This window comes from Cavia porcellus, unplaced genomic scaffold (genome assembly GCF_034190915.1).
Source record: "Cavia porcellus strain 051 isolate PalLab524CR breed Dunkin Hartley unplaced genomic scaffold, mCavPor4.1 scaffold_25, whole genome shotgun sequence".
NCBI classification, from domain to species: domain Eukaryota; kingdom Metazoa; phylum Chordata; class Mammalia; order Rodentia; family Caviidae; genus Cavia; species Cavia porcellus.
The window spans coordinates 35,415,142-35,433,829 of NW_026947508.1; the positions used below are offsets into that span (position 1 = coordinate 35,415,142).

The window sequence follows — 18,688 nt, forward strand, 5'->3', positions numbered from 1 at the left end:
TTTTTTTCTCAACTTTGTTTTGGTACCAGGGATCAAACTCATGACCTTGCACTTGCCAGGCAGCCGCTCTGTTGTTGAGCTATATCCCCGGCCATGACTTTCTTTTCTAAATAGACCTCAACGTATTCTTTGTTTTAAAAGAATTAAAACCCAGGCCTTGCACAGACTAGGCAAGTGTCCTACCACAGGGCTACATCCCTGGCCAATAGATAATCCTTTATTTTATTTAGAAAAAGACATCAGAATGAGGATGAAAATAACAGAACCACGATGCAGCCTGAATGAATCAACTATGGAAGACTTGACACAGTGCTTGATCATTATTCAGTAAGTCTCATTTCTTCTCATCACTGCAGTGCTATTAGTAACTACCGAGAATTCTGAGAGACTCTCGTGAGCATGACATTCAGTGTTGTCTTCAGAGAAAATGCCTGTCCCTGTCATACTGAGGGGGCTGCCATGCCCTCTCCTACCTCCTGGCCTGTTTCTGACATGTCTTTCCTTTGCCCACAGGACACTCTGTGGTTTCTGTAAGGACTGCAATCCCAGTTAGTATGGGTGCTGTGGCAGGAGGGTCACAGGTGTAATCCCAGACCAGGGTACTTAGTGAAATTCTGTCTCAAAATAAATAAATAAATTACAAAATTATGGGTGCTAGGCTATTGGTTGCCTTGACCTCTCCCTCCCTCTGGGAGCAGAACTGTGTGCCCTGCATGCTGCCACAGGCCTTAGAAAAAGCTCCCAAGGCTGTAGTTTTAACCTCTATCCAGTAAGCAAAAGGCAGTGGCTTGTTTGCCTTGCTCTGATCTAATAGCATAAGGCAGCATCTCTGAGAGAGCGTATACAGTGTACAACAACAAAAGGAAAACTACATGAAAGAATGCCAGCACCAAGAGGGTAGCCTACAGACTGAGATAAGCACACACTGTCTCAGGGCACCCCTTTTCATCCCTCCTCTTGTTATCATGCCAAGCCAGTTGTTTCCACTTAAAAGTCTTCCCTGATTTATTTTTTTGTGGTACTAGAGACAGAAGCCAGAGCCCTGAGCATGCTAGGCAAGTCTTTTTCCACTGAACTACATTCTTAGCACCCCTAATTTTCAAATCTAGTTTTAGTGTTCTGAGACAGGGTCTCACTAAATTGCCAGGTCGGCCCTGAATTTGTGATCTTCCTGCCTTAGTATTCTTAGTAGCTGGAACTGTAATTTGTGTAATTCCCAGATAAATGTATGATTATTTTGTGCTTTTTTTTTTTTCAGTCCTAGGGATCAAACCCAGGGCAATGCAAGTGGTAAGCAAGTGCCTTATCACTAAGCCCTTGATTTCTTTTTGAGGTACTCAGGAATAAACACAGGGATTTGCACTGAGCTGCATCTCTAGCCCTGTTATACTTTTCATTTTGAGAGAAGGTTTCACGGAGTCCAAGCTGCCTGGGCTAGGCTTGTGACTCTGCTGCTATATCCTCCCAGAGTGCTAGGATTGCAGGTATGTGCCAGCTCAGCTGGCTGCTATACTTTTTCAAACAGGCAATCACCCAGGCTGCCTGGGAGGCAGCAGGCATGTGCTGCATCCATCCGGCATAATGTACTTGCCTTTAACTACATGCTGACTTTCTTCTCTTCTTCTTTCCAGTTCTTTACGATCATAATTTAACCTTTTCAGGCACATAAGTCCACACTGGAAGCTGTTCCTATTTACAAAATAAGGGGTTATTTTATGGTGGCAATGTGAAGTCTCTTGATCCGTTAGGAAGAACCACTTGCACTGCCTCACCTGTGAAAACTGTCAACCATTTTCAGCCGCCCCCGCAGGTCTTTCCTGGTCAGGTGGTCCAGCATCCGAGCATCCACAAGGCACTCCATGAAATAGCTTCGGTACTGAGGTAGGCCCAGGCTGGGCAGCCACTCATTGCCAATCCACTCGTGGTCCATGTCCCCATATGCAAGTGTCTGATTTCAACAAATGAGTGACATCAGTTCAGATTTTTAATCTAGACACCATTCTTAAAGGCTAAATGAATGACAACATTGCTTTTCATAATTTCTAAATATTTGATCTCCCATTCCTACCTTTTCAAATTCCTAAAGTTTTATCCAACAGAAATCATATTGGCAAAATTTTATGACTCATTTAGGACAATTTACCAAGCTATAGAAAAATCATACCTGTCTATAAATTCCTTTTCTGAATTAGTTTTCAATATAATAATATAGGAATAAAGAATGATCATGACTCATGAACAAGTTTGAAGAATCAATTCAAATCATTCAAATGAGCTCTAGCTGGTTTTGATTTTATTTTTAATACTTTGTCTTCCTAAATGACAAGTGTATTTGAAAATCAGGAAAAGTAAATTTAAAATGATAAATGAACAACTAATGAGACTAAGAACAAAAACAGAAAAATACAATTAAATTTAGAAGACTTCAACACTCCTCTCTTAACAACTGGTTCAATGTGCCAATCAAAAAACCAAAAAGGACTAAGAAAAGGAAAACAATCAGGAAGGCTACGGACAAAAACAATACTGTCAATCAATCTGACCCAGATATAACTTACACTTTTTCCTTTCTTTTTTTTGGGGGGGGGGTACTGGGAATTGAACTCAGGACCTCATGCTTGCAAGGCAGGTGCTGCACCACTGAGCTAAATCCCCAGCCCCTCCCCACAACCTTTAAAGACAGAGATTCCCATTATATTACCAGGATTGAGTGCAGTGGCTATGCACAAGCACTCCCTATGCAAAGAGATATTGATGCCACTCTTAGTATGATGTCCATCTTAGTTTAATGCCCAATTGTCATAGGACATTATAACAGCCAACTTCTGGGCTCAGTCTCTTGAGTTTTGGCAACTACAGGGGTTCATCATCACATCTGGCTTCAGGACGTACTTTTTTGTGGTGTGGTATGGTGGTGCATGCCTGTAAACCCAGCACTCAGGAGGCTGAGACAAAAGTATTTCGAGTTTGGGACTAGTCTACACTACACCAAAAATAAGGAATCATGGTAAGTAGGTTTACTGACTCAGGAATAGGTTGGTTCACCAACTGAAGAGGAAAAAAAAAAATCAATGAAATTTGCCCAATTACGAGATCAGCAAAGAAAGCCATGTCTCATAATACCTTATGTGGCACAAGATCCATCATTCAGTTATGAAACTCAGCATTCTAGGACGAAAGACCCACCGCCTCAATCTATTAAGGGTCATCTACCAAAAGCCTGCAGCTAAAAACCTCACAATGAGGGACCAAATGTCTCCCTGAACGGAAAGAAGCACAAGGGGTGTCCACTGTCACCGTTTATGTTTGGCTGTGCTGGAGACCTGGCCACTGTAATGGCAGGAAAAACATAAAAATGGCATGAGTTGAGAAAGACATAAACCTCTCTTTATTAGTAAATGACACAATTATCATTGTTGAAAAAGTCTATGAAATAGCTATTAGGATTTATACATGAATTTAGCAAAGCTGCTGAATATACAATGAATACACAAAAATTAACATTTCTAAATATACAAAATGAACTGGAAATTGAGATTTTAGAAGTATCTTATATAATGGCACTAAACTGCATAAAATCCTTAGCAACCAATTCAACAGAATATGTCCAAGGTCTGTACAATGAAAAATAGACATGATATACAACCACTTCACAGAGAATGGTTCGTTATGCTCTCCAGCTAAGGAAGATTAAATTACATTCACAGGAATCCTAAGGTACATTGAGGAATCCTTTAAAATAAAAACTATCCATTCCCATCCATCCTCTCCTGGCTTGAACTCAGGGTTTCATACCTGCTAGGCAAGCACTCTAACCTGAGCTACATCCCCAACCCCTTACAACAGGGTCTCACTAGGCCCAGGCTGGTCTCTAAGTTGATATCTTCCAGCCTCAGCCTCCTGAGTTCTGGGATTACAGTCATAAACCACCATGCATGGCCTCCATGTTTGGTTTAGAACAATGGATTCCACTCTAGTATTTTATTTGTTCCAGTCAAGATACAAGGGATGGCTCAGCTAAGAGGAATGTTCCAATTCTAACAGAAAAGATTTCATAACTTTCTTTAAATGATGAGTGACAAATATACCACTATGGTAACCATTAAGATACCTAACAATGTTACCATGATGCAGTCCTTTGAGTCATACTTTCATGGGCCTGGGATTCACAGCCTGAATATTTGATGTTTTCTGGCCTGCTGACTATGCTCTCTTCTAATGAGTAGAAGAAATCTTCCAAATAAAAAGCTGTGCGGAAGCAAACCCTCCATATCTCTGTTTACTACTTTTGCAGTTGCTGATAATGCAGATTCTGACAGCTCAGACTCAGTTTGAGGGAGAGCCTCCTCCTCTCCCTGGCTGCCACCACAGCCTTCTGAAGAAGTGTGCAAAGGGACCTCATGCTCCAAGCATGGACAAGTCACACTCAGTCTCAAGGTCAGTAAAATGCGAGCTCCATGAGAGTGGGACTGCAGCTGTCCTGCTCATTAATGGCTCCTGGCAGCTGGCACAGCCTTCTTACACAGCCAGTCATATCTTACATCTGATATGCGAACAGTTCTGACCACACTTGAGTGTTCCTTCCAAAGCTCAGTCAGGAGTGAGGCCACCCAGTGCCAGCACGGGCAAAGCACAATGCTTTGTGCTAGCATAGCTCTGTCCTAGCAGCTCTGTCTGGGAAAGGATGGTGGCAAAGTGCACCAAGCTTCTGCAGAACATTGCATGTGGGGTAAATCTGGAATCTTCTGCATGGGCCCCTTTTATATGGTCACTGCAAAAAGCAAATGTTAAGCTTATTCAACTACACTTTATGTCTCTGATGCTATTTCATATTGAAGTGGTGACCATATTCTACTTTGTCTTTTGGAATATATTGAAACTTACGTAATTATGAAATGCACTGCTTAATTCACTGATGGTCATTGTTGGTCCTGTAGAGAGACCTCTAACTAGGTGAATTTAAGTGATTCTAGAGGCAGGGAGTATCTAAACCCAGGGAGGGAAACCCAGTTAGTAGCTATTCTCTTTCTTCTTAGTTTTTGTTTCTAAACTTTTTGTAATTTTGAGACAGGATTTTACTATGTAGTTTAGGCTGACCTTGAACTCACTATGTAGCCTATGCTGGTCTCAAATTTGCAACAAACATGCTTGATCAACCTCCCAAGTCCTGGGATGACCCATATGTGTCACCAAGTTCCACCTCTCTTTTTTTCAAATGAACAAACAAAACAAACAACCAAGTGCTATAACTGAACAACCTTTAGAAATGCAAACAGAAGCAACTGTTTCAAGCATCATCTTGGAATCAGCAAATTCTAATCTTAACTCATTTATACTTGCTTTCAGACATATGCTAACTCTTCTGAGCCCCCGAATACCGTGCCCCTGGGAAAAGCTGAAGAACTACAAGTCCCCTGGTACTGCACTGTGCCCACCAAAGACCCAAGAGGGCAGAGGGATGCTGGGAATTTAACCAAGTCATCTGACTCAGACACTGTAAAACATGGGGCAGAGCTTTCTGTGTAGTGAAGAGTTAGGCAGCTGAAATTCAATCTCTGTGAAGTGATAAGCCTTAATTTCTGAGAACTCCATTACTAAGATCTTTAACTCAACACAGTAGGGCAGTACTTAGTCAAATAACAATATAAAGACATAGAGGGAAAGGCCCCATGCCAACTTTCAGGTTTAGAAGTGTATTTCATGATTTTTTTCAGCAGTACATTTTAGAACAAAACTAACCCAGCAACGAACTACATGTACATAAACTCAGGAGTTGCCTAAACCAGGGGACTTTGTATAAAAGATTCTATTCATAAATAAAACAACCTTCATTCAAAGTAATTTCCATGATCCCATATGGGAAATGTTCAAAATTATCCATGAGATGTAATCTTTAATCCTGTGATTTATTTGATTACATTCTTCAAGTCATTAATGATACTATGAATAAATTAAGGTGTGAAAAACACCTACTAAAGCAGGTCACACAAGTTTACATCCTCAATTGCTTTTTGTTGCTACAGAGTGAAGAAATATTATAGAAAGACTCCAACCTTATCCAGCTTCCCTCCTCATCTTCCTGATGTTAGGTTGTTAGGAATGTAAAAGAACATAACTATTAGTATTAGTGAACTTTAGTAGTGTAAGCAAATTAATTCTGCAGGGAACATGCACCTTGACTGAGTGAAAAACATTCAAAATATCAATGCCTCATGCAAAAACTCATGAAAATCCAAGAATTTCAATTTTCCATGCAAGGAGCAGACTTTTTCCATGCCAACTAACCTCATACAGTAGACTGTTGGCGTTAGACAACCACAACGCAGTGCTCAATGGAGGTCTCTCCAAAAGGAGAAGCAAATTACATCTTCTCTAAATGGGGCAAATCTATAAACTAAATTCTTGTAAAAATCTAAAAAATGCAAATACGACTATACGCTATGAGCTAATAACCTAAAAAGAACACATTATATTTGAAACAAATGCAAATTAACTTTTGTTTTCAACAAAAGACAAAGGGCCCTTTGGTCTGGAGTAGGAAACCCACTTTGGAACATGAGCTGCAGGGCTGACTGACCATCTGAGATGTGGCTGCGAGTGTTTCCATCTCTTCATGTGTTAACCAGACATTTCCTGTGGTCTAAGGTGACCCCAGTGCACCAGCCACATCCAGGGCAAGGGAAGCGTGACAGAAAGGAGAAGGACGCACATATGAGCCACAGGCACAGTAAGGAGCCACGAGGCAAAGGTCACTCTTTGCACATTTTCATTTCAGGCACCCACAGAGAAAGCCAGAGATCATTAACACAGGCTCATCCTCTTTTAAACAATAACAGTGTGGTCGGAATATAAGGAGAACAGCACACAATTTCCAGATCACATGCTTAAAAGTATGGATGAGAACATACTTTATATTTCTGAAAAGTTACTTTCCCCAGTAACTGATGATTCAATAGACAGTATTTTCAATAGTCTTACCATGTTGGAGGTATAGCTCATGATAGGGTTTTTGCCTGGCTCTCCCAAAGCACTAGGTTTAAGCCTCAGTACAGCAAAACAAAAGAATAGAACAAAACACACAGAAAGCAGTCTCACCCCAACACAGGCTAACAACAGGATGCTCTGGCCTTGGCTTCCTGTGGCTGCTTTCAGCAGATGATCCAAAGCCAGAGGAAGCCCAGGAGGCCAGGGCACAAGATAGTGAGCACAGGAGAGCCAAACAATGCAAACACCAAAAACAAAGCACTTGTCACCATCTGAGTCAAACCTGAGACTGATGGCCACTCTGCTAGCCCACTGTAAGCTCCCCAAGAACAGCAATTTCTGTGTTTGTAACTGGTGATATGGAGAGTCTTTCTGATGTGAGGTCTAGTCCTTGCCAATAGTTCAACTGAATCACAGAAGCTCCCTTTTGAAAGAGGGTTCTTAAAAGCTTTGAAAAAGCCATGCAGCATCTTCATTTCTACAAAGCCCACATTAATGTGGAAATAGCTGCAGAACAGACTGATACTGGTTACAAAACATTCCACCAAGGGAAAGTGTTCTTTGGCCATACGTTAAAAAAAAAAAAAGGCTTATTGTTCATTTTCATAATTCTCTAACAACAAAATCTTCACACTTTTTTGTGTATAAAGTTACTGTAGGCAGACCTTGCTCTGCTGCTCAGAAGGATGTCTACACAGCTCTAAGAGTTTGTTGAACATCTAAATGAAAAACCCCTGAACTTTGCAACTTAAGAGCTGGCCTGCTCTTCCCTTCTAATAACCACCAATGTTTCATCAGAAGAGTCACCAGGAAGCTCTTTGAGGGCTCTTCACTACTCCCCAAGTGGACAGCATCTTTGTGAGCACAGGCATGGTTGGACAGACACATGCAGCTCCCAAGACCCAGAGCACCTGCTGGTGCCGTGACACACAACCACAGTGCATCTAGGAAACTCGGCATTTTTCCTCCTTTAGTTCTTGTAGGGAAAAAAAGACATCCACAAAGAAGAGAAGCTTAGAACTGTCCAGGAACCAGTGGATTTCTGGGAGGTGACCACCCCTTGTTAGCATGTCAACTGTATGTCAGTGGCACCTCTGGACTGCCACAAATTACAGTTACTCTGTAAGTCCCGCCTATATGTGCAGTGATGCAGATGCACTCACACGCACAAGACTGAAGGAAAGAAGCCACACACAACAAAGTAAGGGCAGCCCAACCTAGTTTATAGCCAAGGGGCCGTAGCCAGGTGCTTATTTATGCCCGGGGATTGTATGCAAGGGTTTATACATTCCTGGGCTTATCTGTATATTTTGCTACCTGTATACTTGAAGAAAAACAATATTTTCCGCATATAATTTGCTTAGCAAGTACCTTTATATACCGTACAAGTACTAATTATTGTTTGAACTATGAAATAGAAATCAAAGTTCAAGGATGAAATGCTACTTAAAATGTTAACTTTTCCTTCCTCAAGAGGTCCTTACACTTACTCAGTTTTGATAAATTCATACGTACATTTGTGACAATCAATTTTCTACCTTTCAAAAAGCCTTCTTTCTTAAAGAAGGCCTTTCTAACCAAGTTTTATTCATTTATTTAATTATTTATTTTTTGGTCTTTTCTGAAACGGGATCTCATTACTCAGTTCAAGCTGCTCACACTGTAACCCACTGGCCTAGAACTCACAGTGATCCTCCCACCTCAGCCTTCTGAGTGCTGGAACTACAGGCATGTGCCACCACGCCTGGCTTTAACCACACTTTTACACAAGCAGTTCACACATTTTCTTTGGATCACTCAACCCCTCCAAGTTAGGGGTTGTACTATGCTTTCCTGAAATTTTAAGTTGAAACCACCCTGTATGATTAGGAAGCAGCACGGAAACATTAGCAGGCTACTGCTTTTGTGGGCTCTGCCTTCCTCCTCCACAGAGGGCACACAGAGCCTCTGTGAACATACCTTTTTCAATGTGGGTGGAGCCGAAGGGCTGGTGAGCCACAGGGTTTCCTGGATGGCCAGCCGCAGCTTCAGTCTGTGCAGAGGGTGGCTGATGCCAATCTCTTGCTGGATCTGTCTGTCTGACAGAGCTGACATGATGGCCCCACTTTTCACATTTGCTCTGCAGGCAGCCACATAGCAAGCAGGCATCCCAACCCAGAGCTAGAAAGAAGAATGAAAAGACCAGAACATCAGGTAGAGACAGGAGATGCATGACAAGCTTGTGTCATGTAGCATAGGTCTCTGTAGTAAAGGGATGTACCTCCAGCCATTCAACCACGGTTGGCCCGTCCCACTGTGAAAATGGTAAGCCTTGCCTCTGGGCTTCCTCCAGCAACTCAGGCCTGTAAAAAAGAAGACATTCAAATTAAAGAAGCACTGTTACACATCCAACAAGTTAATGGAACAGTCTCTGAGCATTTTCAAAAGTATAACACATATTCTCAGTTCCTTTTATCTTCTACAGTTTTAATGTTATTAACATCATCCTTGTAATGACAGTCACACACATACTATGGAGAACGCCTGAGTAAATAAAAAATGCTACAGAGTTCTCTTGATTCCCAGTCAAATCACCATTACTTCAGAGAATTGAAGAATTACTACCAACTTATAAAACTCAAGCAGAATTTTCATATCCAAGGTAGTAAGACAATTAGGGGAAAACATGAAACCCTACTTCAACAATGAAGAAACAGTATCTAGGAAGAGGAAACCACACCTCAGTTGAGACATCAGTGCCTAATTTTGTGAGAGACTTTAAAAAACAGTGTTTTGGGGGGGTGGTTGTGGTTTGGGGAATGTTGAGACAAAGTCTTGCTATGTATGTAGTCCAGGTTGGCCTCAAACTCTGTGTAACCAGTCTCCCCCAGTGCTTGGATTATAGATGTGTTTCATACTCCCAGCTGTAATGCAGACTTTTAACCACAAAAAGATTATCGTCTAATACAGCAAACAAGTAACAGAGGACAGTTTCTATTGTACACTGCTCTTTAAGTAAACGGGTACTTGATAAGTCACTGGGTCATTCTGTGGTTTTAACCCATTGATCTCTTCTTTAGCCAGCCATTCAACACCTCCTTCAATGCCGAATGTATCACCAGCACAGAAACTCATGCAATACCAAGGCAGTACTGCAGGGAAGTGGGTAGGTGAGTCTTGCATGCACTCCGTAATGTGATTTGAGGTTTCATATATGCTTTATTTCTAAAGACTCAAGTTACACTTTTACTATACTAACATCTCTAAAAGTGATTTGTGTAACACAGTTATGTGAAACAGTAACATTGTAAGCATGGTAAGTCTGACATTAGAACACAAAGGACAAGTATGTTTCAGATACACAAAAACCCTAGTCAGTCTCAGTCAATCAGTCTCTCTTCCCCTTTTCTTTCTTTTTGGAAACTTATGTTCCTAAGTAAAATGTTTCATATACAACTTCAACTAAGAGTTCCTTAAGTTACCGCTAAGCTTACAGGAACAATCACCAGGGAGTAACTGTACCAGAGAAGGCAGCAAATGTGTTATCTCAGATGAAACAAGAAAAAAACAAAAAAAAGAAGAAGAAGAACAACAACAACAACAATTTTCTAGTTGAAACAAGCAAAGCTATTCACAGAGAAACAGATCAGCAGAAGTGTGCTCCTAAGTACAAGAAGTAGTAGGCTACTGTCATGGTTTATGTCTGTGGCCCCCAGGCCTCATGCATTTTCATTGTGCATTTGTGATGGTTCATTGTCTAGTGCTTGGATTCATGGTGTCAGTGTTACACCCACATAAGAGTGGAGCCAGGATATGATGTAATGGTAGGAAGAAAGTGTATCTTGCTCTTTGCCTGTTCCTACTTGCTGTTTGCAGCCACCATGAACTGTGACCCAGCCATGCCCACCTGCCTTGGAGCCAACTGAGTGTGGACTGAAACCTCCAAAAACTGTAAGAAATAAACTTTTCCTTTCCAAACTTGGGCTTCAGGTATTTTGTCTCAGCAATGAGTAAAAAGTAACTAAGACAGAATTTGGTACCGAAGAATGGGGTTGTTTGCTGTGACTATACCTTACCATGTTTTTCAAGAAATGGCTTTGGAAATGGCTTGTGGGCAGAGTTTGGAAAGGTTTGGATGTGTTGCCTGGATGCATAGAGCTAGAGCAGCTTAGGCAGTTCTGTAGAGGAGATAGTGGTCACAGCTCAGGAGACCAGAAGGCTGATAGGAAGCCTGATGGTAAAGACCAGGCCTGGGAGATTTCTGCTGGGAAGAAGGACTGCAGTGGTTGTTGGACTCCCCATGATGTGAGTTATGGGTTGGCAGAAAGTTGTCTACATTTTGCTCATGTCCAGAGACTTTGCCTGAGACTGAAACAAAGGGCAATGGACTGATTAATCTTGAAAAAGAAATTAAAAAGCAATCAAATGTTGAGTCTGTGGCATGGCTACTGTAGAGGGCTTTTAGCCAGCTTTATGTTGCAAATCAAGAGGAAAGAGCTCAGCGGGATAATTTGCAATACTGTGAGTTTGGCCAGAAAGAATATTTCAGGAAGGCTGTGGATTGTAAAGACAGTGGAGATTCTGATGGCTGAGGGAAAACAGAGAAATAAGAAAGATGGGCCGGGGGCATCCCAGGAAGCAGGTCCCCACCCTGTGCAGCCTCACTGCAAAGGTAAAAGAATTTTTTCAGAGGAGAAAGCTGCAGAGCACCAGGTTCCAGAATGGCGACAGAGACCACATGAGTTTCCAGAATGGTGACAGGCCACATGAGGTTCCAGAATGGTGGCAACATAGAGAAGCTTTTCCTCACAATCAGTTAAACAGAGCCCTGTGATCCAGGCAACTGACCCCTACAGCCAAGAGAGAGAAAAGCCTGAGTACTGCTCTAGCTAGCAGCAAACCTTGGCAACATCCACATGGTGCTGATCTTAGGTGCTAGGAAAATGCACAAATTCTGAGGGTAAGATGGCTTCTACCTCTATTGCAAAGGGCCTGGGAGGCCAAGCTGTGTGCCCCTGAGAGGGCAATTTGTGAAGACATAAAGGTGAAGCCAAAGGTGCAGTGGAGACCCCAAAAGTTTGGAAAAGCCAGAAACATGGACGATCCAAGGAAAGCTCCAAAAAGCAAGCAGAGAGGATTTAAGAGAAAAGCTGCAGGAGGTGAAATCCCTGGAAGTGCCTTGGGGGTGGAATCACACAAGCCTTTTGGAGCTTGTAACCATATTGCTTCAGATGCAGAGCAAGGAACTCTAGGACTTAATGTTCATCCTGCTGGATGTTGGATTTGCTTTGTTTCCAATGCTTTATATTCCCCTGTTTGTAACTTTTGGAATAGTAATGTTTATTTTGTGCCTTTGCATTTGAGAAATGTTTAAACTTGTTTCATTTGTACAGGGGTTACAGTTAAGAGTTTGCCATAGATCATGGAGGAGACATGGGACTTGGACTGTTCAGCAATGCTGAAACTTAAGACTTTGGAAACTCTTGGTGGTGGACTAAATGTCTTTTGTATAAAGGATGTACAAGAGTCCTGGGGGCCAGGGGAGGAATGTCATGGTTTATGTCTGTGGGCCCCCAGGCTTCATGTATTTGTATTGTGCATTTGTGATGGTTCATTGTTAGTGCTTGGATTGATGGTGTCAGTGCTATACCCACAGAGGGGTGGAGCCAGGATGTAATGTAATGGCAGGGAGAAGGTGTGTCTTGCTCTTTGCCTGTTCCTGCTTGCTGTTTGCAGCCACCATGAACTGTGGCCCAGCCATGCCCTGGAGCCAACTGAGTGTGTGAAACCTCCAAAAACTGTAAGAAATAAACCTTTCCTTTCCCAACTTGGCCTTTAGGTATTTTGTCTCAGCAATGAGTAAAAAGTAACTAAGACAGCTACCAAACCTGGCTACAGAGCTGCTATGACTCATTTAAGGAAACAAGAAACACACACACACACACACACACACAGAAAGAGAGAGTGTGTGACAAACATACAGAGAGACAGACAGACAGACAGACAGACAGACAGACTGACTGACCCCAAGAAGCAGTGTAAATCCATTTCTGGGTAAAGATCTGAAATTCTGTAATATTAAGTGAGGGTCTGTCCTGGATGCTCTGGCCAGGCCAGGGAAGAGGAAGACTACTGCTGTAGGTCAGAAGCACTTCTAGATTATGTGCCTATTCAAATAGACTAAGTAAGAACTATGTCCTCAGTAGTCTAAAAATGATTTTGTTGGTGTTTTCATTATTTTTGATGGTACTGGGGATGGAACCAAGCACTCATTGAACTAAACCGCCAGCCATTTGTACTATACTTTTTATCTTGAGACAGTTTCTTAAGTTGCCTAGAACAATGGTATTGTCATCATAAATGACCCTCCTGCCTGGACCTCCCAGGTAGCTCGGATGATTAAAGGTACATACCACTGCACAGCTGTAATTTGTGAAAGTACATACCAGACATGTACTGCAAACAAGAACAAGGCCCACTACCTGAAGCTTGGTATAAACTGCTGTTGCCTTTACATCCTTCCTCCTCCTTACACCTGCATCCAGATGCAGCAGTGGGAGTGGTGTGAAGGTAGCAGAAGTAGGATGATGCATTCAAAAGTCATGGGACGTTAGGAAATAACACAGAAGACCCTGGCTGGGGAGTTGGCCCAAGTTCCACCTACAGGTAGCTACACCTCCCCTACCAGGTAGTTTGTGGACTACGAGATTGGGCACCTAACCTTGGTTAACACGATAGGTGGGCACATTAGAGTCCAGTTTTCTTGAGAGTTGTTCCCAAAAGTGTACAGAAGGATCCTGTGTTAAGATGCAGAATCTGGAGCCTGCAGACACTTCTGCGCACCTCTACTCTGGCTCTTTGCAATGTTTGGTGATATGCACAACTACCTTCCTTTTACACTGGGTATTGAAACTGGATCTCTTTTGCTTGCTACTGCACATACTTAGTACAGACACCCATTTGTCCAAATCTGTGACCTCCAAGAACTAAATGGCTTCACAGTGTTTACTCACCTACCTGACTATCCACTTAGGTAAGGTTATCCGTCTACCCATATGATTAGTTTGGAATAGGAGAACCACCTATTTCCTCCCCCTCTACTAAAGCTGCAAACATTTAAGCTTTAGCAACATTCATTCTTTTCTTGCTCAACTTCCCAAATAATAACTCTTCCAGCTCTGAGCCCCAAAGCTTCAAGCAAGGTAATCAAGCTGGGTATGGTGGCATCATCTATAATCCAGCATGTGGGAGATGAAGGCAAGAGGATTACCATGAATTCAAGGCTAGTCTGGACTACATAAGGAGCCCCCAGGGGAAAAAAAGGAAAAATTTAAAAAGAGCAAATAAAAACATAGTAACCAGTGGGGGGGGGGCATACTCTGCAGAATGTCCATCATCTGTCCACACTGAATAGCCACCAAGGGCATCTGAATAATATGTCAGTAATCCTAGATGTTGATGTGTCATATCCATCAACTCCAGAAGAAAACCCCTTTGGTTTCTTCTGATATTTGCTTGCTCCTGGGCTGTGAGATATCATATCCCAATAGATGTGACAGGCAGGCCAAGCTGGGGCCCTTTGCAGAAGGTGGCTGGGCACTAGATTGCTCTGTTCCTGACATTGTCAGAGCTTCTTTTCTTCAGCTTATAGCTTCTCCCATAGAACCAAACACTAGACACCAGGGTTGATTTTTATAATATCTGCTCTAATGCCAGGATGATGGTACACACCTGTAATCCCAGTACTTTGGAAGCTGAGGCAGGAGAATTGCTATGAGCTGAAAGTCAGCCTGGGTTACATAATGATTTCAAGTCCAACCTGAACAACACAGTGAGACCCTTTTTTAAAAAAAGAAAAGGAGGCCAAGAATTTAGCTCAGCAGCATAGCACCTGCCTGGCAAGTGCAAGGGCATGAGTTTGATCCCCAGTACCAAAAAAGGAAAAGAAACAAAACACACACACACACACACACACACACACACACACAGAGTATCTGCTCTAATGCAAACTGATATGGGAACCTTCCTGCCTTTAAATTAGAGACTGGGGGCTGAGTGTAGCTCATTAGTAAAGCACTTGCCCAGCCTTCACAAGGTGCTATGTTTGATCTGCAGCACCAACATGTATATACATGCATACATACATACATACATACATACATACATACATACATACTGTTGGAGGAGGCAGCTATTTTAGATTCTGTCATACTAATGATGGAGCTCAGGGCTTTAGCATACTAGGAAAGTGTTCTACAGCTATGCTGTATTCTCTTGGACCAAAATACACTAAATTCTCTGGGGAACAAATGCGTAAAATAAAAGTTACGTGAAGGCCAGGGATTTAGCTCAGCAGCTTAAGGGCCTGCCTGGCAAGTGTGAGGTTGTGAGTTTGATCCCTGGTACAAAAAATGTCATGTAATCTATGAATTATGATATATTTTATAATGTAGGCAAAAGCACAATGGTAAAGCTGCCCTTCATTTCAAGAAGCTTGTGCGAGTTTCTGCAGAATAAACATTATCTAAGTGACATATAGCAAGAACTTTAACTCTCCATAGTAAATACATGACTGTATTTCCAAGAGATGGGACACTTTTCAACTTCAGGGGTCTTGCACAAGGGCTAAGGAGACCCTTTCTCATGGCTGCAGCTCAGGCTCACATTTCACATGCTAGTCACACTGTGAGGAAGAGTACTGGGGACCAGTGTGTTGTTTTGACAAGTGAGGAATGGAAGCAACTTTTCTCACCAAACAGAAATATACTCTTGGGAAGTTTAGCAGAGACCCCAAAGCTGGTAACACCAGCACTCCACACTATATGATTCAGAGTACCACTGAGTATGGCTCCATGTGTAACCAACTTCCCACAGCAAATGCACCACAATGCCACGCAACCGGAAGGAGAGCACTACAAAGACAAAGGTGAGTTGGAGATCCATGTTTTGAAACTTCACACAGCATTCTATGAGCTGATGAACGGACTCCAGTCTGAGTCATGCTGATAGTTGCATTGACTACTGAGCACCTCAAGTGTCAGCAGAGCATCAAATTCTTCCAGTAATTCTCAGAGAGCATGAGTTCAGCTGGTCAACATGTGCACTGAGTCCTGGGAACCCTCCTTCAGTCAATGTGATAGGCTAGTGGTTCAGCGGCAAGGAGCATGGCCTACAGCCAAGTTAGGGCTCATCACAAGAAGTACTGTATTTCTGAGAAAGTACCAAAGTGTTGAACTGTACTCTGTATTCACAGAACAGTTTTTTATTACATCAAGAATGCTCAAAGTAGCTGGATGTGGTTGTGCATGCCTGTAATTCCAGCACTTGAGAGGCTGAGGCAGGAGGATCATTGTGAGTTTGAGGTCAGCCTGAGCTACAAAGTGAGCTCAAAGCCAGCCTGAACTGCATAGTGAGACCTGTCTCAGAAAAACAAACAAACAAACAAAAAAAAAAAAACAATAATGCTCAAAGTATTAAACTGTACCCTGTATTCACAAAATACTTTTTTTCTTCAAATCAATTACAATTCAGGTTATCTGACAGATATCACAAAACTGCCCACCATAGTCAGATGACTACTTTAGAATTTTCCCTATGAACTTTCTACTATGGTTGAGAAATCACATATGCATCCCACATAGAACTATAAAGTACAGAGCAAAGACCCATTCTTAGACACCTTGAAACAGCCACAACAGATGTTTGGAGTAAGCAGCATAAACTTGAATCTCCTTGCTACCGAGAAATCTCCCTCCCTACCACCACACACACACACACACACACACACACACACGCGCGCACGCACACAAACCTGTAAACATGCATGCCTGGTGTGCAATTTAATCATGTGTTTGGGCAAATAATTCAAAGCCTGTCCTGAGGGTGCACACACACTTCTTGAGAGTTAGAAAGTCAATTTTTACAACAGGGAAACATTTTGGTTTTCTGTTTTTTGCTTTTATTGTGGTACTGGGGATTGAACCTAAGGCCTTAATGCATGCTAAGAGTACTACACTACCGAGCCACATCCCCAGCAAAATAGCCAAACATATTAGGAAAATTATTTCTTCTCTTCCATGAAACATAAACTTCAGAAGGCAATGGGGTGAATGATCAAGCTTTGCTGCTGTTGTTTTTATTACATTGAAATGAGCACGTGAAATAAAAGACACTGGCAAAATCTAGGCAACACTATTTCTTTAGCATGGTTTCGAGAGGGAAAATGACTAGCTTTAATATTAAGCTCCACAAAGCCAACTGCTCATTGCTTAAATTATTATAAAAGACTTTTACACAGTTCAGATTTTGTGGTTAAATGGTACTATAAAATTCTATTTACAGAGCACCAAAGATTGAGTATTTGTATAGAATGTTTCCATAACAGAATTTCACCTGCAATGGCATGTCATCACTGTTGAGCTGCTTAAAACAGTTACTATGGCCAAGTGCGGTAGCACATGCCTGTAATCCCACCACTTGGGCAACTAAATCAGGAGGACTGCTGTGAGTTCAGTCCAGCCTGAATTACAAAGTATGATTCTTGTCTCAAAAAATAAATGAATAAAATAAAAAACAAAAGACTCATTATAATATGAAAAACTTCATATATAAGTTAGCTATGAAATAAAAGACAGACAATAGAAGAAAAAAGTTATTGTAACTCAGCATGGAAAATATATCTAAAGGAATACTTCGACTTAGTACAATTGTGTTCCATCTTTTATATGTGTTTTGGCTTATAGTCTGGTATGTTTGATATATATATATATATAATATATATTGATATTGATATATATATCTTATATATATATATATTTCTTTTTAATAGTCTTATTTTTAATCTGTATACATGACAAGGGTTTATAAGAGAAATGCATGAATGGGATTCTGGCAAAATACAAGGATGGTGGAAAATAAAGAATAGAAATGTGTCATGGACATGTATCAACTCCCAAGAACCAACATGATTATTATGTACTGCAAACACATACCAATAGAAGTTTAAAAAAAAAAAAGGCAGTCATGAATTCAGAGAAGACAACTAAAATGAGTGAGATTTCATAACTTTCCAGCAGAAAGGGTTCCTAGGGATTCGAGTGCAACGCTAGTGTCAGGGCCTTTGCACTCTGAGTTCCACACAGTACTGGCTTCACTGAGAAGTGGACACCTGATGTTTCCCATATACAAATTTATCCAAGAACCCACCAACTTTCACCTTTTCTCAAGACCAGTGTGCCCATCTTACCTTAGGCTTTCAAACTTTCCCTACTGTCAAGTTCAAATTGTACCTCTTAGACATTACATACTGTCTGATTTTGTTGCAGAAAGCTTTTTGATTGATATTTTATTAATCATCTCACTAGGAAAATGTCTCAACCTATCTAGTTCACTTATAACTCTAGTTTTGGGTGTGATCAGCTTACACAACCAATCCTACATCAGAGAAGTGTACATACTTCCCTGATATGTTGGTGCCTGTGCTCCCCTATGCAAAATCATTCGGAACAGTATATATTATTTTCAGAATCTATCTTTATGTGGGCCTAGGGATGGTATGTCAAGCCAGTACGCTCTCACTTATACTCCACTCCTCAGCCCCTTAAGATTTAGTAGCGGATTATAGTTCAATAATACACTGTAAAGTAGAGATCCAATCTCAGATAAAATGTAAAATTATATCACGGTAAATGCTTCTGGAGGACCACTTGTGTAAACAATAGAAGTC

The 18,688-nt window shown here is 41.5% G+C and overlaps 2 protein-coding genes across 15 annotated transcripts in view; one reads left to right on the forward strand and one right to left on the reverse strand.

Moving 5' to 3' along the window:
• The window catches only part of LOC134473036 (endogenous retrovirus group K member 113 Gag polyprotein-like), a 78,078-nt gene extending 65,288 nt beyond the window's left edge, over window positions 1-12,790 (forward strand). For 6 of the 14 annotated variants that reach the window (XM_063236223.1, XM_063236221.1, XM_063236227.1 and 3 more), the window contains 3 exons: window positions 231-327; window positions 4,295-4,437; window positions 5,347-12,790. The gene's annotated coding sequence lies outside the window, so the exon portion shown is untranslated. The remainder of the gene's footprint in view (window positions 1-230; window positions 328-4,294; window positions 4,438-5,346) is intronic. The other 8 variants (XM_063236229.1, XM_063236234.1, XM_063236232.1 and 5 more) reach the window with 7 other exon arrangements.
• Window positions 1-18,688, reverse strand: part of LOC111756560 (liprin-alpha-1-like) — a 59,645-nt gene that overhangs the window by 5,523 nt on the left and 35,434 nt on the right. The window contains exons 13-18 of the mRNA XM_063235129.1: window positions 9,245-9,326; window positions 8,944-9,144; window positions 6,578-6,640; window positions 6,057-6,079; window positions 1,773-1,952; window positions 1,592-1,689 (exon numbers count right to left, since the gene is read on the reverse strand). Of these exons, the coding sequence (XP_063091199.1) occupies window positions 1,592-1,689; window positions 1,773-1,952; window positions 6,057-6,079; window positions 6,578-6,640; window positions 8,944-9,144; window positions 9,245-9,326 (647 nt within the window). The remainder of the gene's footprint in view (window positions 1-1,591; window positions 1,690-1,772; window positions 1,953-6,056; window positions 6,080-6,577; window positions 6,641-8,943; window positions 9,145-9,244; window positions 9,327-18,688) is intronic.